This window comes from Saccopteryx leptura, chromosome 1, assembly GCF_036850995.1.
Source record: "Saccopteryx leptura isolate mSacLep1 chromosome 1, mSacLep1_pri_phased_curated, whole genome shotgun sequence".
Classification (NCBI taxonomy): domain Eukaryota; kingdom Metazoa; phylum Chordata; class Mammalia; order Chiroptera; family Emballonuridae; genus Saccopteryx; species Saccopteryx leptura.
The window spans coordinates 195,788,990-195,815,560 of record NC_089503.1 but is presented as its reverse complement, the minus strand read 5'-3'; the positions used below and the strand labels follow the sequence as shown (position 1 = coordinate 195,815,560).

At 54.1% G+C, this 26,571-nt stretch overlaps 1 protein-coding gene across 49 annotated transcripts in view; it reads right to left on the bottom strand.

The window, feature by feature from the left end:
* ANK2 (ankyrin 2) overlaps positions 1-26,571 on the bottom strand; it is a 380,102-nt gene that overhangs the window by 11,994 nt on the left and 341,537 nt on the right. For 25 of the 49 annotated variants that reach the window (XM_066383813.1, XM_066383817.1, XM_066383818.1 and 22 more), the window contains 10 exons: positions 25,764-25,992; positions 24,262-24,387; positions 20,650-20,772; positions 18,897-18,929; positions 17,218-17,239; positions 8,440-14,532; positions 6,808-6,882; positions 4,036-4,167; positions 2,154-2,297; positions 325-583 (listed from right to left, as the gene is read on the bottom strand). In XM_066383813.1, the coding sequence (XP_066239910.1) occupies positions 325-583; positions 2,154-2,297; positions 4,036-4,167; positions 6,808-6,882; positions 8,440-14,532; positions 17,218-17,239; positions 18,897-18,929; positions 20,650-20,772; positions 24,262-24,387; positions 25,764-25,992 (7,236 nt within the window). The remainder of the gene's footprint in view (positions 1-324; positions 584-2,153; positions 2,298-4,035; positions 4,168-6,807; positions 6,883-8,439; positions 14,533-17,217; positions 17,240-18,896; positions 18,930-20,649; positions 20,773-24,261; positions 24,388-25,763; positions 25,993-26,571) is intronic. The other 24 variants (XM_066383867.1, XM_066383838.1, XM_066383986.1 and 21 more) reach the window with 3 other exon arrangements.

Below are 26,571 nucleotides of genomic sequence, written 5' to 3'. Positions count from 1 at the left end.
ATAGGCATGCCCTTGACCTTCAACCCCAGACAGGACTTAGGTGTATATAACTATCACGATTTATAGATGAGGAAAGGGACTCAGGGACTCGGGCGCATGTCCTAGATCACCGACTGGGACGCGAGTTCAGTTCAGGCAGGTCTGCGCCCACAACGTGGCCACCACGGTGTCTCCCACGTTATGTTTTTTCCCCAAAGCCCTGGCATCTGTGGGGTCGTTACAAATGTGCTGCAAAGGACTGGCGCCTTTTTGCACCCAGCCCCTTGCCGTCTCGGCCTTCTCTGAGCACTGACCGCACTGGACGGGCTTTCTGCTGAAACTCACAAGTACTCTTGCTGGGGCTTCAGAGCAGGCTCCCAGGTCGCCATCCCTGCCAGGCCCTGGTGCACCTGTTCCTGGCACGTCTGCTGAGGGAGGGGCTCGGCTGCTGAGCTGTCCTCGTCTATTTTGGGGGTACCATCCTGAAGAGTGGAATAGCCGATGGAAAGATCTTCGTCGGAGACCATAGCAGGGTGGCCAGAGGACCCTCTCTCCCTGGAGGCCGTGTGCTCAGGCGTCTGCTCCTCCTGAAGTGCTGAGAATCCTGCAGGGAACAGCGAGAATTACGCACCGCAGGGAGGCTCACCCACGCCAGATGGAGGGTGACACAGTGACCATCATGTGCCGTGTCCTGGGGTGGTCCACAGGGACAGAGCCGAAGGAGATACTGTCTCTCACCAACACACTGACTGTCGGGGCCTCAGGCAAGGAGGAGTCTATGGGAATTCAGAGGGGCCAGGCCATAGCTGCCAGTCAGTGAGCACCGGGCCTCCCAACCCAGGGCTGACCATCAGGGGAAGGACACGCTGAGGTGACACTTAAGGGGAAGCAATGCTGAGCAGGCGTTGGAGGCAGGGAACCCAGGTGGTGGGAAGGGTGAGAGTTCATGGTAACAACAATCGAGACGGTCTGCATCTCCCTGCACCCTGCCTCACACGGCTCCACAGTCACGGCTTTGTACGGAGGGTTAGGAGGGGCCCGGGGGCTGGCTAAGGACTTTCTTTCTTCTTTTTTTTTCAAGAGAGAGACAGGAAGGGAGAGATGAATAAGAAGCATCAACTTCAGTTGTGTCACTTCAGTTGCTCATTGATTGCTTCTCACATGTGCCTTGATTGGGGGGGGGGGGCTACAGCTGAACCAGTGATTGATCCCTTGCTCAAGCCAGCGGCCTCAGGTTTCAAACCTCGGACCTCAGCGTCCCAGGTCAATGCTCTATCTACTGCGCTACCACCAGTCAGGCAAGGCTAAGGATTTTTATGACATCCAGCAGTCACAGTGACAGGTCACTGGAAGGTCTGAGGCGGAGCTGTGGCGGGCCTTCACCTGTTGACTCCCCAAGTATCTGCCACGGAGCAGGCACTGCTTGGAGCTTGTGCAGAGCGTGAAGGAGGTTGAAGAGCCCTCCTCATAGTGAGCTCAGGAGAGGAGGGGCCAGATGGGGGCAAGTGCCCTGGGGAGCCGAGAGGGAAGGACGCCCCACAGTGTGGGGGCAGAAGGTTCCAGGGCCTGAGCCCAAGAACACACAGCACCCAGGAGGACAGAGGGACAGCTGGGAGGCTCTTGCCCAAAGTAACACGGGCCACCTGCACTCGGTGACAAGGGAGAAGCCCCAGTAAGAAGGGAAGAGGAAACCAGAGAAGCGGGTGTCACGGAACTGGGGGAAGGCACTGGGTGGACCGTCCGTGTCAGCAGTTGTTGTGGACAGAATGTCTGTGTCCCCCTTAACGGTCACTTGTTGGAACCCAACCCTAAGGTGATGGCCCAGCCGATGGAGCCCTCGTGAAGGGGGCTCCTGTCCTGACGAGCACAGGCAGGAAGCTGGCTGGCTTTCCCCCTGGTCTTGGATATCCAGGCTCCAGGACTGAGAGACATAAATGTACTCCTGTGTGACAGCCACGTGGCCACTGGTGTTGTGTCACTGCGCGCCAAGCCAAGATGGCGAAGAAACAGATGGGGCAGTGCACAGACATTACGTGCGTGGGAAGTCTCAGGGAAGCAAGGAGGGAATGGTGTGAGCACCATGGGTGACGGTTCTTCCGCTAAGAAAAGGCTGCAGGCCCAGAGGCCCTGAGCTAACCACACACACACACGTGCACACACATGCACTGTCTGACCTTCGCTGTGGTCCAGGGTGATGGTCTGTTCCATCTCGGCGTAGATATGGCCAGCACGCTCCTGGAGAGGCTCTGTGCTGGCTTCCAGGAGGTGCACGATGTCCATACGGTTGATCTTGGTGAGACATTCTATGAGACTGGTGTCTGGGAAAGGAGAGAAAGGCTTCTATTACATGGGAGGGACACCCTTTCTACAGTCTCGTTCCTGTAGCTGCCTTCCTAAAATTTAGACATTTGTACAGAAAACAGCTAGAAACAAAATAAGGATATTTATAAAAAATAAAAAAAAAGAAAGAAAAGAAAAGAAAAAAGAAAGCAAAAAGGACAAACAAGAGATAGGCAGAAAGAGCTCCGAACCGTCCTGGGGACCAGTCCAGACACGTCCCACAAGCAGACCTGTCGGATCATCTACAGCAGAGGTCCCCAACCCCCGGGCCACGGACCGGTACTGGTCTGTGAGCCATTTGGTACCAGTCCGTAGAGAAAGAATAAATAACTTACATTATTTCCATTTTATTTATATTTAAGTCTGAACAATGTTTTACTTTTTAAAAATGACCTAATTCCCTCTGTTACATCCATCTAAGACTCACTCTTGACGCTTGTCTCGGTCACGTGATACATTTATCCGTCCCACCCTAAAGGCCGGTCTATGAAAATATTTTCTGACATTAAACCAGTCCGTGGCCCCAAAAAAGTTGGGGACCACTGGTCTACGGGATCCCTGTTGAGTCTGAATTTCAGATACAACACAGACTGCTGCAGCACAAGCACATCCCATGCATTGCACACAGTACGCGCTTATAGTGACACAATGTTTGTGACGGTCTCAAACTGAACTCTGGCGGGTGCCCTGTGTTCTAACGGCTGAAATCCTGCGAGTGCACCCAGAGGGGGCGGGCAAGCGCACGTGGGCTGACCCCACCAAGGAGGCTTCCAGCTGGAGCTTCTGAGATACCCCAGGAAGCGGCCTGTTCAGACCAGGGCGTTTTGGTTTGAGGTCAGAAGGTCACACACAAGGCACCGTTAGGGAATATAACGGCCTAACCCTCTCCCATCTAAGCGGGTTAGAAGTAAAGAAAGTAGGAACGGAAGGTGGTCACTGCTGGTGAAACCGGGCAGTTAGTTAAAGGAAACATGCCCGCTGTCCACATTTGGACAACGTAGGACTCTAACAGCATTCCTCCTCGCAGCCAGGGCTGCCGCCCCCTCCCACCGGTGACTCGGGTCCACACACATGATTGAGAAACGTCCTCCTGAGTCCTCATGGGCCTGCAGGGGCGCTCAGCCCGGTAGCACCTGTCGCCTGACTTGACCGAAGGACAGGGAAGCATGCGTGGGACACGGACCGCCCGGCCTCCCGCTGCGCCCCCCGCCCCCGTGCCTCCACCTCCTGGAGCCCCCCCTACCCATGCATGGCGAGTTTCTGAAGCCCTGCCCCTGGAGCCCCGCCTCTCAAAGCCCCGCCAACCAGGACTCCACCCCAGAGCCCCTCCTCCCAGAGCCCCACCTCCCAGAGGCCCCACTCCCAGAGCCCCTCCTCCCAGAGTCCCGCCTACCAGGACTCCACCTCCAGAGCCTCGCCGGCCCATGGAGAGCTTCTGGAGCCCTGCCCTTGAGCCCCACCCACAGTGCCCCGCCTCCCAAGGCCCTGCCCCTGGAGCCCCGCCTCTCAGGGCCCCACATCCCAGAGCCCCTCCTCCCAGAGCCCCGCTTACTAGAGGCCCCTCCTCCCAGAGCCCCGCTACCAGGGGCCCGACCCCCAGTGCCCCTCCTCCCAGAGCCCGGCTTACCACAGGACCCACCCCAGAGCCCCTCCTCCCAGAGCCCCGCCTACCTAGACCCCGCCCACCAGTGAACACAACCCCGGAACCCCGCCTACCCGTGGCCAGCTTCCCATCCCGCTCCAGCCAGTACTTCAGCAGCGCGTGACTCTGGTCCTGCAGGGAGTTGGGGTTCTCCACCCGAATCTGATGGATCTGCTCCTCGGTGAAGTCCAGCTCTCTTGCTAGTTCTGGAAGAGAGAACACGGGTCCGGGTCCAGTCTGTGCACACGAACCTCGGTGCTGGAGCTTCCACACCCGCCGTGACCTCACCTGCGAACTGCCGAGGGACCAGGTCGCTGTCTCCTGCATGCCGACAGAGGCTCCCCTATTCCTCTGCCCCCCTAAAGCTAGTCACAGACTTATCCTTGGAGGGCGGGGCCTATGGAGCCAAACGCCACCCCAGTGGGAAAAGGCAGTTCCAGGCTACGGTGGTAAAATAAGTGTATTCAATCCCGTTCAACTCCCAACTGCAGAATACCGCAGGGACCGCTCACCCTCCTGAACCCACGTCACCATGTCACCGGGAGCAAGTCGGCTGGGACGGGGGAGACCTGCGTCTCACTCTCCGTCAATCATTATGTGCTGGTTCACATACTGGAAGTACTATTCCCGGGGCCCAGGTAAATCCCGGTGGTGGCTGTACCGTGGTGCCTGAATAAGCTCCTTTCTGTGACCCGATGTCACGTGAATAATGGTCTAGGAAGAACCGACCGGAAGAGGAAGACACCGGTTTCTCTCTCCCATCTACACTGACATCCTGTACCGACGATCAGATCACACACCACGGAATGCGTGTGTGTAGGTGAGGTGCCCTCGCTGGAGAGCAATTGGCCAGGATCCTTCCAAATTAAAAATATCCTGCCCTGGCCGGTTGGCTCAGTGGTAGAGCATTGGCCCGGCATGTGAAGTCCCAGGTTCGATTCCCAGTCAGGGCACACAGAAGCACCCATCTGCTTCTCCACTCTTCCTCCTCTCCTTTCTCTGTCTCTCTCTTCCCTTCCTGCAGCCAAGGCTCCACTGGAGTAAAGTTGGGCCAGGCTTTGAGGACGGATCCATGGCCTCCGCCTCAGGCACTATAATAGCTCAGTTGCCGAGCAACTGAGCAATGACCCAGATGGGCAGAGCATTGCCCCCTGGTGGGCATGCCGGGTGTATCCTGGTCCGACACATGCAGGAGTGTGTCTGCCTCCCCGCTTCTCACTTCAGAAAAATACAAAAATAAGATCCATGCCCTTTGCCCAGTGACTCCACCACCATCCAGGCTTGTGCCCTGGACACACGCATAGAGAGATGCCAAGGGCACCAGCCCGTGCTGCCGCGAGCAGGGCACAGCGTGGGCTCCGTCAGCAAAGGCCACGGTTAGAATGGCGGTGCCTTCACCACAGAATCAAAGAGCCACTTAAAAGAAGGAGAGGTATATGTCTATGACGATGGAATACGTGTGAGGAACAGTGAGTGAAACTCTGCTTATCTTTAAATAACAGGCATGGGTGTTTCTGTGAAAGCTCCCTCAGACAGGAGGCCAGGGGACCCACTACAGGTGAGACCCTGTCACACTGCAGTGTGTGGGTGCGAGGTCTTACTTTTCAACAGGTGTATGAACAGTTAACATACGTGTGCGTGCACACACATTTAAGAAACAAAATAAAGTGATTCTGAATGTTAACCTATTTAATAAGTCTACTAGGGGTATCCTGCTTCCCTTTCTTCCCCTGAAGGCCTCTGTTTAATAAACCTGATCAGGTTTTAAGAGAAAGGCCACTCTCCCTGCTTCCAGTCACTTATTCCTGATGACCGATGACCTGCGCTAAGGGTACCGGGACTCCTAGTCGTCACCAAATCTTCATGAAACAGAAAGGAGACAAACACACCGCTCACAAAAATTAGGGGATGTTTCCAAATGAACATGAAGCGATAAAAAAGGATTTGATTTTTTTTTATTAAACAAGAACATCAGAGAAGCAAAGGACAAGTCAAAGAAAGTTGTTCAATTATGCAAATGAGATGCGAAACCAACTTTAACTTCATTGGTGAAAATGCACCAGACAAAAAGGCTGAAAGTACTGGGGTGTCTGCACGTTCCCTGACCCCCTAACTTTTGTGAGCAGTGTATTTGTTTCAATAAAGTAGTTCCAGGTGCTATAAACAGAAGTGAGACCAAAAAGAAAAAAAAAAAAAAAGGAAAAGAAAGCCAGAAACGGATGAATCTTGCTCTAAATGTTAAGTCAGGTGAGGTAGATGGGCAAAGCCATGATTGGTGGCTTGTCCTGATGGTGGAATCCCCTTTTCCCTAGTCAGTTATTTAACATGTTGACTAGGCTCCACCCTTCATCCCTCCTTCTCAGGTAACTAGTGCATCTCATTCATGTGTGTCTCAGCCGTCTGTCCTCCAAAGCCGGTCTCAGACCTGGAACCGTGGCTAAAATGAGGAGAGCCAGGGCTGAGTCTCAGGTTCCACGTTCTAACAATGACATCCAACGATGGTTTTGAAAACCAGCCCTCTCCCCCAAGTTCAGGCGCCCACCGTTCCCAGAGGAGGTGGTGAGGGCTTAGGGGGGCTCCTCAGAGTCTCCCAACCTGCCCTTCCATCACCCTGCATCCCAGAGGCAGCACAGGGCAATTTCATGGGAGCCAGGATTTTCTAACTTGTCTTTGATTGTTCCGCTCACTATTCCGCATGGCCTTCCTCAAGGAAAGAAAGAAAAGAAGAGAAAAGAAAAAAGAACTAAAGAAAAGACCTTTTAGGTCGTCCCTGACGCTTGGCTGATGGAACAATGCCATTTGAACCAAGCGGGCTTTGTCAGAAAGTGGGTCACGCCTCACGTTACCTGTCCAGCTGAAGCCGAGGTGATCGGCAATGTAGGCCAGCCGCTCCTCCATCCGCTCCTGCTCAGCCTGCTGATCTATGGAAGGTCAAGAACAGAACAGCCATGCTGTCTACGACAGGAGAGGACCCCGGGACTGAACGTCCACAGAAAGGAGGTCACTGGGTCCAAACATCAGATGACCGCACAACTGAGCCATGGCATCTTAAAATCGTACTGCATTGTGTGTCTGCCTGACTTGTGGAATGGAAATGGAACGGGACAGATGTAACAGAAATCGTGAAAACCACATGCTTCCACACCTCTCTAATCAAGACCAGTCCCTGCCCGTAATGCTGGGAGCTGCGGGTCTCTAACACGCTCGGGACGGTCCAATCATCTGCAAGAACACTGCCCATCAGAAAGCAATAGTGTCCCTCATCACACACCGGAAGCCTCCTAACAGGCCTGCAGAGGGGGCTCATCAGTTAGGATCTCCCCTCACGGCTGGGGTCATTTCCCAGCAAGGTCCACAGGAGATCGAGACCTTGGGCGGAAGAGACCATCCTGGGTTTGGTTTTGTTTTGTTTTCCACTGTGGCCAGAAACAACACTTGCCTTGGCCCTGATGACCCTGGGAGAAGGGAGGTGAAGTGTGTGTGTGTGTGTGTGTGTGTGTGTGTGTGTGTGTGGTATTCATGTGCGTGTCTGCCTTTGGGGCAGCGTTTTTGTCTGCTTACTAGTAAGCAAGCTCTTACAAATGATGATTTTCCATGTATTTTTAACTCTCCCCCCACACACACACTAATTGATGGGCAGCATTTTTCAATCTCGGTATTGTGACATCTTTCGTCACACAGGTTTAAGACCGGTCTTCACTGGAGAGGTATCAGAAGCTCAGGGGCTACTCCTCAGGGCCTTGGTGGTTTCCACTCTGGGGACTCTGGGCCACCACCCCACACAGGCCCCAGAAATCATGCAGAGGGTGAGTTTTGTTGTCTGCTGCATCACACTGGGGCACGCCTTCCCTGTGCGCTGACCACATCCACAAAAAGCACACTTTACCTTACGTGTGGTTTGCCTAAAGTGGTTTACCCACAGCCTCTGAGAGTCAACCTTTCTGAATCAAAACCAGATCCACAAAATTGGAATTTTCGTGAGAGGTGAAATCTTGGAGCCCAGGGCTTCCTAACGATCACAGAATGAAGGATGCATTATTTTCAAGTAGACAAGAGCGAGAGAGAAGCAGGGACCCCTCATCACAGACCCCAGAAACCGGGTAGACACTCCTGGCCGGAAGCAGATGGGCTTCACCCGGGGGACCGGGCGGGGGGCATCCCGCAGAACAACAAAACTCGCCGTGGGCGTGGCCGCCAGGGCCTGGCGTGTCATGTTCCCGTAAGCATTCTCGTTTTGCTCAATCTTGAGATTGTTCTCACAAACAACAGTGCACAGAGAAAGCACAGGACGTGGAAGGCTTTGCACCCACACAAGAGCTGCTACAGAAAAGCCAGAAGGAAATGAGACACAAACCACCAAAAAAAAAAAAAAGAAAGGAGAAAAACAAAAAAGAAAAAAACAAAACCACACACACATGACACAGCTACGTGGGGTGGTGACATGCATGGTGCCCAGGGAAGCCCCGTGGCAGCAATACCTTCAGCATGGTCATGGCCATTCTCATCCGGGATGCGTTCAATCAGAGTCTCGATGGACTCATCCCAGATGGGCCTTGTGTCAAAGATGTCCTCGGGGGCCGAGGGCTCGGTCTCAGCGGGCGGCAGGCTCTCGATCACCGAGACGTCCAGGGCGCTACTGCTCTCGTCATCGGACCCTCCCTCCTGCTCCCGCTCTGACTGAGTCAGCCTGTCTACTAGCTTGGACGCCTCGTCACTAATCTCCTCAAAGAATTCTATGGAGTTCCTATAAAGGTCAAAGAAGGGCTCCTTGCTCTCCCGCGTGGGGCTCGGGGCCCCCCTGCTCCTCACGGGCAGCCGGGAAGCTGCAAAGAACTTGGGTCTCGTGGCCGCGGCGTCCTCCGACCCGAGCCAGCACCCAGGCGCCTCTTCCCTCTCCCTGCTCTCCACCTCCATGTTACTTCTCGTTCTCACAGCACAGCTGGTCTCCAAGTCCAGAGGATGGGCATCACATTCCAATGTGCCTCTATTGTCCGTGGCTCTGCCGCCCGGGGAGGTCTGTCCCAGGGGTGTCCCCATCCTCCGCATGGGGAAGTCCAGGTGTGGAGGCGGCGCCTTCAGGGGGATTTTAGACACTGGCCTCGCCTCTTGCTCTCCGTTGTCCTCAGGAGGGTCCCCCTCCTCCTCCTCCACAGGAAGCGGGGCGGGCGTGGCAGCGGGCACAGTCCTGACCGGGATCCTGGACTTGCTCTCAGAAGAAGGCACGTTCTCCATGGGTGCGGTGGGGATTTCAATGACTGATTTCTGCTCCTCTGGGGAAGAGTCAGGAGAGTCGTCATCACGATCCAAATAAACGGACCTCGTGACAGTGGAGAAGTTCAGCTGAACTGGTTCTGTGGGCTCCGGGAGGACAGGGTCCGCCATCGGCCTCCCATGGGCCGGAGGGGGCGCAGTGTCCCCGTGCGTGGAGAGCGGGTCCTCGGCGCCCACAGAAGCAGCCTCCTCCCCCGACGTGTCCACAGGGGCTGGGACCCCTGTCCGGGAGGGAAGTGGACAGTTCGGAGCAGGGGCTCCCTCTCCCTCCTCACTCAGGTCATCAGGGAGCAATTCAGCCTCATCGGCGTCTTTTGATTCTGAGAGTGTCAGCGAGGGAGCGGGTGTCTCCTGCCGCAGAGGTTCCACGGCCACACCCCCCTCAGTCACCTCCTCGGTGATGGCCTCTGCCCCGGAGTCTTGCCCGATTTGGAAGAAGTGGAAGCTTTCGTTGGCATAGGACCTCTTGGTCATATCGATGGCACCGCTGCGGGTCATCTCAAACAGCTTGCCCTCTTGAAAGAGAAATGGATTCTGTTCGCTGGTCGGGGTCCCCTCCTCCGTGGGGGTCCGCGCCGGAGTGGTGTCAGGGCTGGTGCCCTGCGACTGTCTGTCCGCCATCAGACCAAACACCTTCTGCTCCTCCTCCTTCACCCGGGCCTCGAAGGCAGCGTCATCCTCACGGATCTCACTCCAGGAGTCAGAGTCCACATCTGTGGTGGTGATGACCACGCTGCTCACATGTTCACTGGCGATGGCAGAGGCACTGGGCATAGTGGGCTCGGAGGAGGCAGGGGCTCTCTCTGATGGCCTCCCCCACAGGGTGCTCTGCTGTGTGGGGTCCGTCTCCACGCCCTGGTCCTCCAGATCGGATTCCCTGCTCACAATAGTCCCACCGGAGGAGCGGGCCACCACCGTGCCTTCCACAGAGGATGTGACGGTCACAGAGCACATTTCAGAAGAGTGAAAACTGGCGAGTCTTGCATCCGTTTGAAATAAGCTTTCTTCACTGGAGAAGAAAGACGGGGAAGGGACATTTTCATAGGGACTCACGTTCTGAAGATCATCGACGTCCTCAGTCTCTGCTGGGTCAGGCCCCAGCCCGTCCATGGACAGCCTGTCCGTCTGAGTGGTGATGGGTGAGTCGGGCGTGGGGCAGTCCCCAGGAGAGGCCACAGTGGCCTGGTGGGTTTCTGTGGCCTCTGTTTGTGTCACAGAAGATGCAGAGACGACGTCTTCATCGAACCCTCTTCCTGCAGATGCTGGACAGTCAGGCAGAGAGGACAGAGATGAGGAGCCTCCATGGGGGCCATCTCCTTGTGGAGACCCCCCTTGGGAAATGGGGGGCTCTTCTCCTGCAGCATCCTTCCTGTCGGGGTCCCGGAGAGCAGGTCCCTCACAGACCGTGAGCGCCTCCCTGCCGTCAGAGCTGGTGGAGCCATGGGGGCCCGGGGAGGCGAGCATGGCCGGGCTGCGGGGACTCCTTGCCTCATACCCATGGCTGGCACAGACTGCTGGCTGGTCAGCATCTCTGTTTAGATCAGCATCAGATGGGCCAGGGCCTCCAGCAGGGCCGGCAGCATGGTCTTCTTCGGGGTAATGGGGGTCGCTTCCTCTTTCTCCCTCTGGCTGACCAGGCTCTCCCTGGACATCTTCACGCATCCGGAAAGTGTACTGTTTGGAAGCAACGGGCTCGAACTGTAGTTCCTCAGGGCTGGAGCTGGAGTCCAGGCTGGACGGGAGCGGGGACGGAGGCTGCACACGGATGACTGGTTCCGCGAGGAGTCCCGGGTCAACGCCCGTGCTCAGTTGCGTCAACTCAGGCTCGCTCTCCGAGGAGGACGAGGCCTTTCTGCCGTCTGAAGTCACCGTGGCGGGGACGTCGGCTCCGTCCTCCACACTCCCCACAGGCGGCAGCGGTGGGTCAGCCGTGTCAGCCGAGCCGTTGGCATCCAGGTCAGAGGATGAAGATGTGTCCTCCAGCCTCAGTTCTCTTCTGCCGTCCCTCTTCTGCCGGGCTTCTTGTTCAAGTTCGCCGAACGTCTTGACCTTGGTGACCATCTTAAACATCTCCTCTTCGGGCGTGAACCTCTTTCTCTCTCCGTTCTCCGAGTCATCCTCCTCCGCACATTCGTGAATCACGGCTGGTTTGGGGGTGCCTGCATCGGAGGCCTTGGGTGTGACCTCGTAGCTGACTTCTTCCGAGCTGGGGGTATCAGGAGAAAGGGGGCTCTTCCCCGAGCTCTCCACAAGCGACGTCTGCTCAAGACTGTCATCCTCGGCGCTGCCGTCTGGGTCGCGAAGCAGCCTGGACCGCACGGCAGACACCTCTGTGAACAATTCCGTTCTGGGAACGGCCGCGGGGAGAGGAAAATGACTTGGGAGGACGCTGGCCTTCACCTTTGGTTCCACAGGGCTGTTCTCCAGGGAGTCGCGGCAAGGGGACTCTCTCAGGGGGCTGGGCTCCAGGGAGTCCGGGGTTTTGTGTGAGGAGTTGTCCTCCAGCACGGGGCTGGCCTCCAGGGAGTCTTTGTGGCTCACTGCCAGGGACTCGTCCGCCCCGGGGCTGAGGACCTCGGTGTCCATGCGAGGGAGCGGCAGTTCCAGCCCTGGGGGGCTGCGCGGGGCTGCCTGGGACAGGCCAGTCCTCAAAGGATCCTCGGGCAATGAGGGCTCGGGGCTTAGAGGTCCCTGAGCTCCGGGCAAGGTCTGTGTCTTGTGGGCAAGAGCACCGTCATCATGGGTCACGTCCTCAGTCGGCCCAGTAAGTGGTTCCATTGCTGAGGACACAGTGCAGCTGCCTGGGCCATTGCCCTCCTGTTTGGGGCCTGTCTCCCTGGAAGGATCCGGGGTGGCCTCCGTCACACACCCTCCCCGGGGCTCTGTGTCCTCGGTGATGGCCGCGGCAGGCTCTTCGGCGCCATCGGGAGTGTCTTTGGTGGCGGGGCGCCCTCTCCCCGAAGGAACGTCTGCTTCTATGGCAGCAGCTTCACTGGTTTCCCTGAGTTGCTCCTCGCTTTTCTTTGGTGAGAAAGAGAGGCTTTCTGGGCTCGTCTCAGGGGTCTCTGCCAGGCCCTCATGCTTGTAGCTCTCTTCCGAGCTGACCTGAGGGGTCCCTTCCATCAGGCTGCCGCACGGGGACCCCGCCGGCCCATCCTGCCGTGGGCTGTCACTGCCACCGCTGTCCAGGCGGAAGGTCAGAGCCGGGGGCAGCTCCCCGCTGCCAGACTCGGGCGGGAAGGCCATGCGGAAGGGGCTGGTGAGCACCTGCTCCAGGACCAGCTGCGCCTTCTCCGGCTCCTCCCGCCAGCGGAACTGCTGGTACCGGTCATTGTCCTCCAGCTCCTGCTTGATGACCTCGGAGAAGTCTGTGGAGGGCCTGCGGTCGGGGCTGATCTGGAGGTCCCCCTCTCCACGCTCATCCACGTCCTCCACGGGGGCTGGCCCCACCGCAGGGGGCAGCGTCCGGGGGACAGGCCCAGTCTCCTTCCCGCCCGCGGCCACCCCTCTCGGCCCGGTGGCCCCACCAGCCCCTCTTCTGGGTTCTGTCGAGGCCATGCCTGTGAACCTCTGGCCACGTCTGACGGTCGGCATCTCTGTTTTCTGTGTGTCTGTCTGGGTTGGTGTCAGCCCCCTCTCCTTCTCTGCCCGAACTTTGCCTTTTTCCTGCAGCGGCGGCTTTGTTTTGGTGGATTTGTGCTCGAAGAGCCCGGTCTTGTGTTTGGATGGGTCCTGCCCGGACTGAAAAGCCTTCATCAGCTCCCGGACGGACATGGTCTCCTCAATCTGCTCTGTTTTCGAGGTGGGGGACACGGGGGCTGCCTTGTCTGTTTTCCCCCCAGGTGACACCAAGAGGCGCTTCTCGGCTTTCCCCGAGGCCGGTCCCGGTGCGGGCGGGTGCTTGTCCGTCCGTGCAGCGGGGGACGCGGGCAGGCGTTTGTCTATCCTCCCTGGGGACACAGGTGGGTGTTTCTCCGTCCTTCCTAAGGGCGACAGGGGTGGGCGCCTGTCTGTTTTACCTGAGGGTGACATGAGTGAGTGTTTCTCGTTTTTCCCTGATGTGGACAAAGGCGACTGTTTCTCGTTTTTCCCTGATGCAGACACTGGGGAGTGTTTCTCGTTTTTTGTTGAGGGCGACACAGGCGAGTGCTTCTCGTTTTTCCCTGATGGGGACACTGGGGAGTGTTTCTCGGTTTTACTCGGCGGTGAGGCGGGAGGATGCTTGTCGGACTTGGCAGAGGCAGTGAGAGAAGAATGTCTGTCCCCTTTGGAGGAGGGGGACACTGGGGCCCGCCTGTCTGACCTCAGCGGGGGAGACGCAGAGGGCTGGGTCCTGGGGCTCACCCGCCGGGGTACCGCCTCTTTGCCTTTGACTCTGACGGGCAGCTTGCTCCGGCCCTTCTGCTCCTCCTCCACTCGCTTCTGGAGGGCCTTGACCTTGTCCCTGATGGACCCGATGGGCGTCTCCTCCACCACAGGGGACGTGGCCTTTCCGGCGGGGAGGGGCTCAGGGGCTAAGCCCGTGTCTTCCTCTAAGGACTCTTCTGAGCTACACTTTTTAAGTTCGGTCTTTCCTGCACCAGTTTGTGGACTGTCCTCTTTCTGTTTCTGTTTTTCTTTTAATTTTCTCCGCACTGGCTTCTTGATGCCCAGGCCAGGTATGGGCTGTTTCTGCGTCCTCTGTGTCTCGTCTGTGGGGACATCCTTCCCTTCGCTTCCGGAGCGCCCGTCCCCGGCTGCACGGGGCGCCGGCCGCGGGCCCCCTTGGGGGGCGGCTGGGTAGGAGCTCAGATCCTCAGGGAGGTAGTTCACCAGCCCCGTAGCATCCTTCTGTCCCTGTGCTGGGGTGTCTCTCTCTAGTCTAACCTCCACACAGGGGGCCTCGGGGACCTCTAGTAGCGCCCTCTGCCTGGCCTCCTCTACCTCCTCGTCACTGACGACAACCCACTCCTCGTCCACGGGCCCCCTCTCCGGCTGGGGCCCCGGCCCGCGGCCCTCACCCCCCATGCAGGGCCCCCCACGCAGGATCTCGTTCACCTTCTCTAAGTCCTCCTTAACTCTCTCCACGATTTCAAAGGGCTCCCCAGGCTCCTCCTCAGCAGCCCCAGCCCTGGCCAGCTGCTTGACCCTGAGAGCACCCGCCCTGTCGGACACGTCTGTGGTCAGGAGGGCTGTCATCTTGATCAGGTCTTGCTTCATGTCGGAAACCTCCGAGAGCAAGTCCGGGCTGGCCAGGACGGGGACTCCATTGACCAGGTGGCTTTTCAGGACTGACGTCTCTGTAGATTCTGTCTCATCGTCTTTGATGCGAATGAAAAACATTGAAAGTAAAAAGGAAATCAAAAAAGACATCGGCAACGGCAACCGGGACCCAGTGACATGGGGTCTTTCTTCCTGTCTGTCGTGCGTGGTGGGAGGGACAACAGAATGGGCTGGCATGGCGGATCCACAAGGTCTCGGGAGACAAAAGCAAAGCAAGGCTAACGGAAAAGAAAAGGAACAAAACAAAACAAAACAAAACTGAAAAGGAAGATGAGCAGGAAATAACTTGCTTCACTGTCACACGCGAGGCACACCCACACGTACAAGAACAGCGCCGTGACAGTTGAGACGCACACATGCACACGCAACACCACGAGTCAGACAAGAGACGGGCACAGTGAAGTACACGGAGGCATCTCAAGATTGCTCAGATGGGACGTCAATGTCGAAAGAAAAATAAACATGGAGAAAAGGAAGAGAGTATCAGACGGTGCAGAGAGTTCATTTCCTCTGGGAGAGAGCCAGTGAGAAGCACAGCTCAGGACAGCATCTTAGGACGCTGACACGTGCTTCTGATTGTTTGTTTGTTTGAATCATGTGAAACTCTGGAGTCCAGCACATTCGGCTCCGCCAGACTCAACGACTGAATACACTGCAAACCGGCATCTCGTGTAAGGAAACGCACACCTGACAGGGAACATAAAGACGGCCTTGTGCAGGGAGGCAGGGCCTTTCCCTCAGAGCTGCCTCCTTGTGCGGACAGACACTTACTGGACAGACCAAGGAGGGAAGGAAAGGAAAGGAAAGAAAAACAACAGAAACCACGGTGGTGATGAGACACATCTGTGAGAGTCCGGAGTTAATAATGTGATGCACACAGCAACCCGCGTCAGAGACAGTCACACGGACACACGCACAGGTATGTAAGCCAAGTTATTTCCATGCAAAGCAAAGGCGGAGTGGAACGGGGAGGGGAGGGTGGTCAGGAACAAACGGACAGGGGCAGCGTTACTGTGGTGAAGCCTCGACCCTGCCCACATGCCGCGCAGTCCACGCGGAGTGCCGTGGTCAGGGCACAGCCGTGGCGAGTGTGCTGGGGGAATGACCGTCCCCCCAACGGTGCCTTCTCAGTAGATTACATCATATCCAGATGGGCATCATTAAATCATCGTTTCTGAACTGAAAACAACAACAACGAGTCTGTCCTTGAAACCCGAGAACAGTCACTCCACCCAGGAGGGTCCAGGCGGTGCAGCGACGTGGTCGGTTTGTGTTGTGACAATGAAGGCAGAGGCATGGGCTGGTTTTTAATCCCTGAGACTGTACCCCAGGAACAGGGAAAGGGGCCATTTAATTCAAAGCAGTGGTTCCGAGCACCAATGTGGCAGGGGGAATAAAACCTCTTTACAACAGGAGATGAACAAAGGCAATGATAACATCGTGTCATCTTTTTAATACAGAAAAGTGCCTTCTCTCCAAAGGATTGGTGTTTGTTGAGGAGATACACTCCGTGAACAGGCGTTTACAAAAATATAGGAAGGTAATTGATATCAACACGGGTTTGTTCAAAGATAAACCAATGGGACTATCCGGAATTTCGAGCATGCTCGTCCTGAACAGTGACTTCCCACAAGGGGAAGAAGACTCTCGGTGTCTTAGTAGTAATTTACACCGTGCAGAGACGTTAAAGGAGACAACCCTCAGGTCACTGCAGGGGGCCGGACAGCCAGAGGGACACATGGTCCTAAGCTTCCTCTCTGGGGAAGACCACCCTGAAAGACTGTGAATCCACACAAACCTTAAAATGAATCAACATTCAAAATTAGATACTTTCCCCCTAAAGCATGCAGGACAGAAGAGCAAAAAATGATAAATAAGGAATTAAATAAAACCTGACAAGTCAGGTTCTTCCCGCAGAAGAGGCCGAAATCAGCAGAGAGAGGCCCACGAAGTAAATGTGCAAAGTGGACATGACACGGCCTCGGGGAGCTCCGTGACAACTGCATTAGGTCTGGAAAACACGTCTCTCTGCATCTCTGAGCTATTTGGGGGAGTTCTGTATCATTAATTTAAAATCAGCTCTATCCTAACATATGGTCGTGATGAGTCATGTCATCCAGGAGCGGTTCCATTTTTGAATTCACGGCTTTTCTTCTTCTTTTCTGCCCGGAAAGTGTTTACGAACAGAAGCCCATGAGACCTCGGTTGGTCGCTTCACCACAGTAAGAGGCATCAGGATGTGTGTGGGGAGGACGGTTAAGAGAGCATCACTTTTGCAGGCCGCCACCTACAGGAGTAACGAGCTCTCTCTTGAGCGAAGTCAACGCGGGCCGATGTGAAAAGTGATGCTGTCCCGTCAGCATGTTTAAAAAAAAGGTGAGGTAATGACGATGTTATGCCAACACACGGACAGGAATGGTCGGTGGGTGGTTAACAGGCAGGGAGGGGCAGCAGGCAGGGACGCAGGGACGTCAAAAGAAAGGGAATGCTTAGATGAACAGTCATCACGTGTCACTGCAGATGATCAGATCATGGGTTTAGATACATTTGCAGTTTTAACTGGCCAAGCTGCTTCTCTAAGTACGTGTTAACGATTCAATAGAAATATAAACAGACACAGCTTTTAGAGTGGTTAGTGATGGCAGCTAGCTTGCGCCTTAATTCATGCTTGTCTTTACAGTAGCCAGCTTTCAGACAGAGTGAATGCCATTTAAAAATCTTACTTTTCTCTGACGTCATATCGACCTGGAAGAAAACACACAAACGGAATGGTTACCACAGTGTCTGTCTCCTGGCCCTGTGATGTGTGCGGGAGGCCCTGGGATGTAAATCCCTCGCGTGCGGCCAAACGCACGCATAGGGGGCACCAGAGGCTTTGCTCATGCCCTCCTGACTCGTCCCCCATCTGGGTCTCATCCAGATGATGAAAGACCACGGCAAGCCCTTGCTAACACGTCATTCCTGGGAGGCCGTGGCCCAGGGCGCGTGTGATGTTAGACATGCACATTTGTTACAGGGACAAAGGCTGGGGAGAGAGGGAGATGGGGTGTCCCTGGTGTCAACTTAGCTGAGGACAAACAGCACAGCGGGGAGATGTGCCCCACAGATGTAACATCACCGTCATTCTCCACAAGCCAGTAGCACCGCTGCTAACAAGAATGCAGTCTGCAGTCATCACCCGCAGAACCCCCGAGGCTGTTCAGCAGAAGAGCTGACAGCTCAGGGAAAAGGCCACCCTGAGCACGGCTGCCTTGGTCCCCGCGGCCATGCCCTGCCGGGCAGGGGCAGGCCCCGTGCCAACCCGCTCTGGTGACCGAGTCACCAGGCACAGGAAGGAAGTGGAGGGTGAGGCGGACAGGCACACGTGTCAGGTGACACATGGTAGGACGAGTCTCTCACCCTCATCCTGTGCTGCAGCCATGGGACCCGTAGAGAAAGTGAATCTAGGCCGTCTCTGGACTGGAGTGGGCCTCATATTTTAAGCGGGTGGCCACAAAGGTATTCATTACTTTTCTTTATAGTTTTGCACATCAGACCCATCAGAATGCGTTAGAAATAAACCAGCATATTTGAGACCATCTATGAGCAACGAGGAACTGCCCTTATCCGTCTTAGAAGCCGATATGCCAGTCGGTTAGCATGAGGGTGTCTGTCATCTCTACAGTAAGGTGCAGGCACTCCCTGGGGTCAGACACAGGAGAAGCACACACACACACTAGCTGGAACTGCAGAAGTAGGTGTCACTGAGATGGCCACCTCGTCCAGGTGAGCCAGGCTCTCTGCACCTGGGAGGGGCCACACAGGAGCTCCGAGGAGGAGCCGCGCACACCAGAACACACGGCACACACTCTGCACTGTGATGCTACTGCCGGCCGATGGGTGAACTGTGTACTCCCTAGTTTTCTGTCTCGGTGGTTCTCATACTTTCTGGTCTTAAAACCCCTTTAGCTTCTAAAAAAATGATTGAGGAGGCTGTGTGGACAGGTGTCTACAATAGACATAAATAAACACGTATTACAAACGTGAACCTGAGAAAAGTCTGGAACACAAGGGCACCCAACACACACCCGGAGTGTGGGAGTGACGGGGCGTCCCAGGTACCGTGGCCTCTGGGGACGCCACTGCGGCGGGGCGGGAAGGGGGCAGGACCCAAGAGGCAAAGGAGACCTCAGTCCTATCAGGGAACGAGTTCTGACCTCCGGGCACCTGCAGACCGACCTATGAGAACCACCGAGAAACTGGCCTGATCTCCAGTGGTCAGCAGAGAAAGATGGGGTCACGCGTCACAGGGGGACACAGCTGCTCTCACGCACAGGTTCAGGGAGGGTTAACAGCAGCACCTCTTGGCAGCGGCCTTCTAGCAACTACACAGCTGTTACAAGCGACAAGGTCAGGCAATTACCTCCTCCTCCTGTTCTTGGTCTGACTCTGACTCCTTGCCGCCCGGGCGCCATATGGGATGGAAAAAGGCAGGAAGAGCAGAGAGTTTAGGGAAAAAAGGTGAAGACCCTCCCCCCCCCCCATCGACAGGCGGCCTTGGTCGGGGCGCTCTCCCTCCTCCCCCATGACCAGACCTAAGGAGACAGACCGACATGGCATTTAAAAATGGTTGATGAACATGCAAAGACATCTGGAGAGCAAAGCGACACAAGGACCAAAATGACAAATATACTCATTTTAGATTCTCGGTCACCAGCAGCCTCAAAGTTGGACGTTCAAGGGGGCGGGGCGGCTGGCCCCCGTGTGCACACGTGGTGATGATACTGTCTGGACACGCTAAGAGGCAGAGGAAGCGTGTGGCGAGTGTTTCCTAATGTGCGGGCACGGTGTCGGGCTCTCGCCTGATGAGGAGCTAGCAAACTCTAAGGCAGAGCTGACGTCCACAACGTTCGGCTTTTTTTTTTTCTTTTTGTTTTGCCTCATGAAGGGGAAGGCCCTGCTGGCCCCTTGAACAGCAGTAACTGCCCCCCGGGCCGTCCTGACGTAGCCACAGAGTAGGAGAGGAGCAGACATTGTCTGCACAGCCGCAGAGGGCTCGTGACCTCTACAGCCAGGTCACATTTACTTCTTTTCATCAAATAAGAAGCTACAATGTTAAACATGCTCCCGGGAGCTTTGTCCCCTGTGGCACCGACCTCTGTTTTTATGAGAATCATGCATGAACGTGAAGAAAAAAAGACGGGTGGGCCAAAGGCAGCTGGGAGGTGCTGCGTTGTGTGGGGTCCCGATTTAGGGTTTTAAATAGATTTCCACCCGTCCTGGCCTCACCGTCCCCTCGTTACTCCGGACCCCAGCCTCGTAGGTACACTGACAAGTGGCTGCACCCTCCATCCGCCCCATGCATTGCTGGGTGGGGGTTTCCCATTAGGAAAGGAGACTGGTCAAAATATTTTTAAATAAAAAGGTCACCCCCCAACATATAATTCATTCTGTTGCCTTCTTTTGTTTGATAGAGTCCTCGAGAACATTTCTGTACAATCAAGAGCCTTAACAGAGTGATTCCACAGTGGGGAGAGATCTGCCTAGAAAGTCAAGCCTGCAGTTGGACCTGGGTAAGGAAGGAACAGAGCTCTTCCTTTTCAACAATGTTTCAAATCTACCCCTTGGAACACGGGAGTCTTTTGTATACTAACCATGCCAAAACAGTTGAAAAATTGATTTGATACTCCTCAAATATCACAGGTTATCAGATGAACAGGTAGTTATTTTAGCAACGATAAGAACTATCACGAGGCTGCTCTGGAATGGAATATTGTGAACCCGCGTATGAGCCCTGGTAGTGACCAAGAGCCAGTGGACCCAGATGATCCAGGAGCCAGGGGCACCAGGGTGGTCCCAGGAGGAAACGTAAAAGCAGTGACGATGACAAAGCCAGTTATCTATTGGTTCTTTAAAAATTAGTCCAAAAGTTAAACCTTATATTCGAATTTTCTGTCATCCCTATCCCAATATGTATTTAGAGATTTTTCCCATCAGAACTAATTGGATGTGATATAAAACAGGGGTATGTTTTTGTTTTTTGAAAGTCACAAATTTCATCAGGAATCCAAAGTGACTATTATAAGTGCTGGTGTTCTGTGTCTCTGCTTTGATGTTTCCAAGGATTTGAAGGTCAACCCTACACCCCGACGACACTACAGAAGACAGCGTGATACCTTTATGTACACGGGCAGGGTGATGTTTAAGTTGCAGATGGCTTGATGCACCAAGCCTCTCGTGGATTTTGGCTCTTTCATAAATGACAGTCGTCCGCAAGGTTCCTGAGTCGTGTCTCGTACCTTGAACGAGAAAGACACAGGTGCGTCACCCCCAAGGGACATGTAACAACTTCTTCTGAGTAGATGATTCTCCAGGAATGGGGGAAAATACAATGTATCTAAGAATGCTGAGTAAGGGACAGACTGCTCCTTTCTCCTGGTTCTATTATCATTTAAGACGACTTTTTTAAAAAAATCACTCAGCTCTTTAAAAAAAAAAAAAACTGTGGTAAAATCTGACATAAAATGTACCTCTCTCATTTTTAGACTTACCGTTTTTTAAGTGTGCAACTTGGTGGCCTTAAGCACACTCACGAAGTAGTGCGCTCATCACAGCGATGCAGAATTCTCAGCATCACAAACACAAACTCTTTACCTGTTGCCCGGTAACTGCCCTGCCTTCTCTGCCCATCGCCTCTACCCCTGCCCCCAGGAACTTCAATCCCACCTCGTCCCTGCATTCACCTCCTCTGGGCGCCTCAGACGGACAGACTTCTACCGTGACTGGCTAATCTCACATAGCGTGTGTCTGCAAGGTCCATCCATGTTGTAGCATGTGTCCAGTTTCACTGCTTGTTAAGGTGGAACCACATTCCATCGTACGTACATACTGACCACATTTTGTCTAGCCTTTCCTCGGCCAATGGAGAGGTGAGAGGCCTGCACGTTTTGATAAATAATGCTTTTGTGACCATTGGTGTAAAAAGAACCGTTTTCGGTCGTTTGGGTATGTACTCAGAGGTGCAGGTACGGGGTTCCTGTGGTCATTCAGTGCTCAGGTTTTTGAGTACTCACCACACTGTCTGTGTAGGGGGTGTACAATTTGATATTCTCACCGACAAATGCATCAGGGTCCCAGTTTCTCCACATCCTCACCAGTCTGTTAGTTTGATTATTTTTATTTTTTATTTATTTATCTTTTTTTAGATTTTATTTATTCATTATAGAGAGGAGAGAAAGAGAGAGAGAAGGGGGGAGGAGCAGGAAGCATCAACTCCCATATGCGCCTTGACCAGGCAAGCCCAGGGTTTTGAACCGGCAACCTCAGTGTTTCCAGGTTGACGCTTTATCCACTGCGCCACCACAGGTCAGGCGACTATTTTTATTTTTATAAGGCTCATTCTAATGGATACAGAGTGGTGCCTCTGTGGCTTGAATCGGACTTTCCCTAAGCGTGGAGCCACGCCCCTTTTCACGTGCATGCTGGCCATCGCAACACCTTCTCTGGAGGAATGTCCAATCAGGTCTTTTGCCCCCTGTTGTATATTGGGTTGTTTATAAATGACTTTTGTGCCCCAACGATATTACATATTAGTTGAATTAGGCAGTTGTGTGTGTGAACAGCCCTGTCACCCCTCAGCAGTGGCTGCGTAACATGGTGATCTATAAGAACCGGGCCTTTGGCCCTGGCCGGTTGGCTCAGTGGTAGAGCGTCGGCCTGGCGTGCAGGAGTCCCAGGTTTGATTCCCGGCCAGGGCACACAGGAGAAGTGCCCATCTGCTTCTCCACCCCTCCCCTTCTCCTTCCTTTCTGTCTCTCTCTTCCCCTCCCGCAGCTGAGGCTCCATTGGAGCAAAGTTGGCCTGGGCACTGAGGATGGCTCCATGGCCTCCCCTCAGGTGCTTTAATGGCTCTGGTTGCAACAGAGCAACGCCCCAGATGGGCAGAGCATCACCCCCTGGTGGGCATGCGGGTGAATCCCGGTCGGGCGCATGCAGGAGTCTGTCTCTCTGCCTCCCTGCTTCTCACTTAAGAAAAATACAAAAAAAAAAAAAAAAAAGGAACCAGGCCTTTAATCCGGCAAAACTGTCGAGCCAGAAACGGCGCAATGAGAGACCTGGCAGAGATCTTGGGAAAACGCAACAGCCCGAACAATTAAACAGGTTTACGGACACAACACATGCTTGGAGGAACCACGAGGGGTTCAGTAATAAAAGGGTCCTGGATGATGAGGCGACTGGGAATTAGTCGTGTGAAGAAGGGACTAGTAAAAGCGGCTGGAGCCCGGCCTCCATCCTCCATCCTCCGTCCCGTGAGGCTGAGCACCGGGGCTCCCAGATAAGAGAACAGCGTCGGGAGAAATGGGCCATGGGAGTGGCCAGAGAAAATAGAGGGAACAGGATTGTGACTTCCTTCCCATCACGTGAACCTCTCGTTTATACATTCTCCTCCCTCCTTAGACTTGGAATCCAGAACAAAGCTCGTGTTTATCCCTGCCAAGTGCCTAGCTTGGGTTAAGGTCCATAAACAGAGACACAAACTCACAGCGCACTGAAGTGTCTCCCTACACAGTTGCTGAGTAAATCTGTGAGCGAATATGCAGTCGATGTCTCTGTCCGGGATAATATCTTCCTGTGAGGGCAAGTAGCCTTCTAGGACTTCTGAGAGCTTTTGTTACAAAAAAAATTGTCCCTTAGAACCCTTTTGGTCTCATGTGTGAAATTCACACATTAAAAAAATATAAGTACAAATATTTAAAAGAAATAATACTTCGCCTGACCAGGTGGTGGTGCAGTGAAAAGAGCATCCGACTGGGATGCAGAGGACTCAGGTTCGAGACCCCGAGGTCGCCAGCTTGAGCACAGGCTCATCTGGTTTGAGCAAAGCTCACCAGCTTGAACCCAAGGTCACTGGCTCAAGCAAGGGGTTACTTGGTCTGCTGAAGGCCCACAGTCAAGGCACATATGAGAAAGCAATCAATGAACAACTAAGATCTTGCAACAAAAAACTGATGATTTATGTTTCTCATCTCTCTCTGTTTCTGTCTGTCTGTCCCTGTCTATCCCTTTCTCTGACTCTCTCTCTGTCCCTATAAAAATAATAATAATAACATTTAAAAAAGAGAAGATACGGCCCTGGCCGTCTAGCTCAGTGGTAAAACGTTGTCCCAGCGTGTGGATATCCTGGGTTTGATTCCCAGTCAGGGTACACAGGAAAAGCAACCATCTTCTCTTCACCCCTCCCTCTCTTACTTCTCTGTCTCCCTTCCCCTCCCACAGCCATGGCTCGATTGGAGCAAGTTGGCCCCAAGCACTGAGGATGGCTCCATGTCTTCCACCTCAGGCGCTAAGAAGAGCTCGGTTGCTAAGCAATGCAGCAACACCCCCAGATGGGCAGAGCATCACCTCCTAGTTGCCAGGTGGCTCATGGGGTGGATTCCAGTTGGGGTAATGCAGGAGTCTGCCTCTGCCTCCCCTCCTCTCACTAAATAATAAAAGAGAGCAAGAGAGAGAGAGAGAGATACTTCCTTTAAAATTTGCAAAAGAAAAGACAGTTTTTCTAATTAATCAGTTCACTATTTGTCCTTAACCATAGTCTATATATAAAACTGCAAAGTTAAATTTGAACTTCAAAAATGAAAATGGTTGGTTTTCCAGAACTTTAAAATTTTTTACAGATACAGTTTAAATAATCACTTGGAAATGACTACAAAGAAAATCGTCTCGCCTTCTAGGAAGTCAACTCCTTGAGCTTGAATAATGTGTGCTTAAAAACTCCATGCAGACATTACCTTGACAAAGAGCGGAAGTCTGTTCTCTTTAAAGGCAAAGAAGCTGAATATATGATGCTGGCCGCTCTTGGTCAACGGCACAAGGTTGCCGAAACAGTCAACGTAGATGGGTTTTCCTTCGAGGACCTGGGGGAACGGAGAACACCACAGGCAGCAGCAGCCGCAATCATTACCTGCGACTTCCATCAAGGAGCGGGGACGCGACTTGGGATATTAAAACCTACTACAGGCCCTGGCTGGTTGGCTCAGTGGTAGAGCATCGGCCTGGCGTGCAGGAGTCCCGGGTTCTATTCCCAGCCAGGGCACACAGGAGAAGCGCCCATCTGCTTCTCCACCCCTCTCCCTCTCCTTCCTCTCTGTCTCTCTCTTCCCCTCCCACAGCCACGGCTCCATTGGAGCAAGGTTGGCCAGGCACTGAGGATGGCTCTATGGCAGGCGTCCCCAAACTACGGCCCGCGGGCTGCACGCAGTCCCATGAGGCCATTTATCTGGCTCCCCGCTGTACTTCCTGTATGAGCACCTCTTTCATTGGTGGTCAGTGAGAGGAGCATTGTATGTGGCAGCCCTCCAAATGGCCTGAGGGACAGTGAACTGGCCCCCTGTGTAAAAAGTTTGGGGACCTCTGCAATGGCCTCTGCCTCAGGCGCTAGAATGGCTCTGGTTGCAACAGAGCAACGCCCCAGATGGGCAGAGCGTCGCCCCCTGGTGGGCATGCTGGGTGGATCCCGGTTGGGTGCATGCGGGAATCTGTCTGACTGCCTCACCGTTTCCAACTTCAGAAAAAAAAAAAAACAAAAAAAAAACACAACCTACTACATACAGCCATCTCGGGACTTCGGGCGCCTGGTGGTCTCCCCTGGAACAGAGCCTGTCCTCGCACCCAGCTTCTACTCCTAATGGAAACTTCAGGGGCGCGGTGGCCTCTAATGTTGACGCCCTCGTTTCTAACATCGGATCATGTTACCCCCCCAACACTGACATAGATCTTTCCACCCTGACTGTGAACTTCTCATAGGGTGGTTCTGACCGTCCCCACAAGTCAGGCTGGTAGACTTCACTCTTTGAACTGGACTGGTGAAAAGTTCTGAGGTAGGTGGAGGTAATGCAGAAAAGCCCCAGATGTCACCCATCCATGCACAAGGGACAGACGTCCTCACCTTCCTTCCTCACGACTAGAAATTAGTAAGACCAGGAAAAGATAAAACCATCTAAACTTACACACTTCATCAATGAAGTCGTAATTTTCCCCAAGATAATCTTTTAAGAGTCCTGTAATCTCCACCTTATACCTGCGGAGACCACCCCAATAGGGCAGGTTCACACTGGCTCAAAATAGCTAATTTTGGACCTTGACCTTCTCACTGATCAAGATATGGTTAGGTCATTTAAAAAAAAATTTTTTTTATGGCTCTATTTACTAAATACTATTTTACATGTAATCTACAAATAAAGGTCTAAACAGCGTGTCGATGGGCCCCGGCTCCCGACCGAAGTGCACGTACCTCCACATCCCGGCTTCTAGCCACCTCAGCAAAGTTCTCCTGCTGCTCTAGGGTCTTGTCCACCTTGTCGTCGGTCATGCAGAAGCACCGCAGCCTTGCTTCGATGGGGTCATGGGACTTGGCGAACACCACGAACTTGGCCATGTATGGCACACAGATGATTTCTCGGTACACTTGGGAGGCGAAGGCGATAGACTCCTGGGTTTGCCGACAGTCTATCAGCCAGAACCTAGACAATGATCTCAGGTCAATCGTCTGAAATGAAGACACCCCCTGTGGGAAGAACAGCTCCTTCCGTGGGACCCAGGTAGGTAGGCAGCCATTAAAATGCTTCTCGGGAGAAGAAAGGAGGGAGAGACGGGAAACCAGGGGAGCCCAGGAGAGGGCAGAGCGAGAGGCCGGAGGGGCACACAGGACCACGAGGTGTTTACCATCATCTGCTAAACCCATCTTTGGGATTTATTTTCCCCTTAGAAATGTTTCCGAGGGCCTAGTCTTCTGAGCCCCCCCCCCATGTCCCAGCACCACCCTCACGGGAGTGAGGCCAGAGCCATCGCAACGGGTCCTCACTAGGTGAGTGGGGGGCCCTATTCCCCTCGGTTCCCCCAATTTCTCTCTCATTTTCTGAAACCTCTCTCTGTAAAATCTATCTGGCTCTTCCTCATTTCTCGTCACGCTTTTCCAAAACCGCCTCCAGTCACTGAGGTTGGATCAACCCAACCCCCTGGAGCTCTGCTTCCACTCAGGACCGTCTGTGTTGCTGAGCACAGCTGCAGGTCAACACTGCCGGCTCAGTGGTCAACACAGG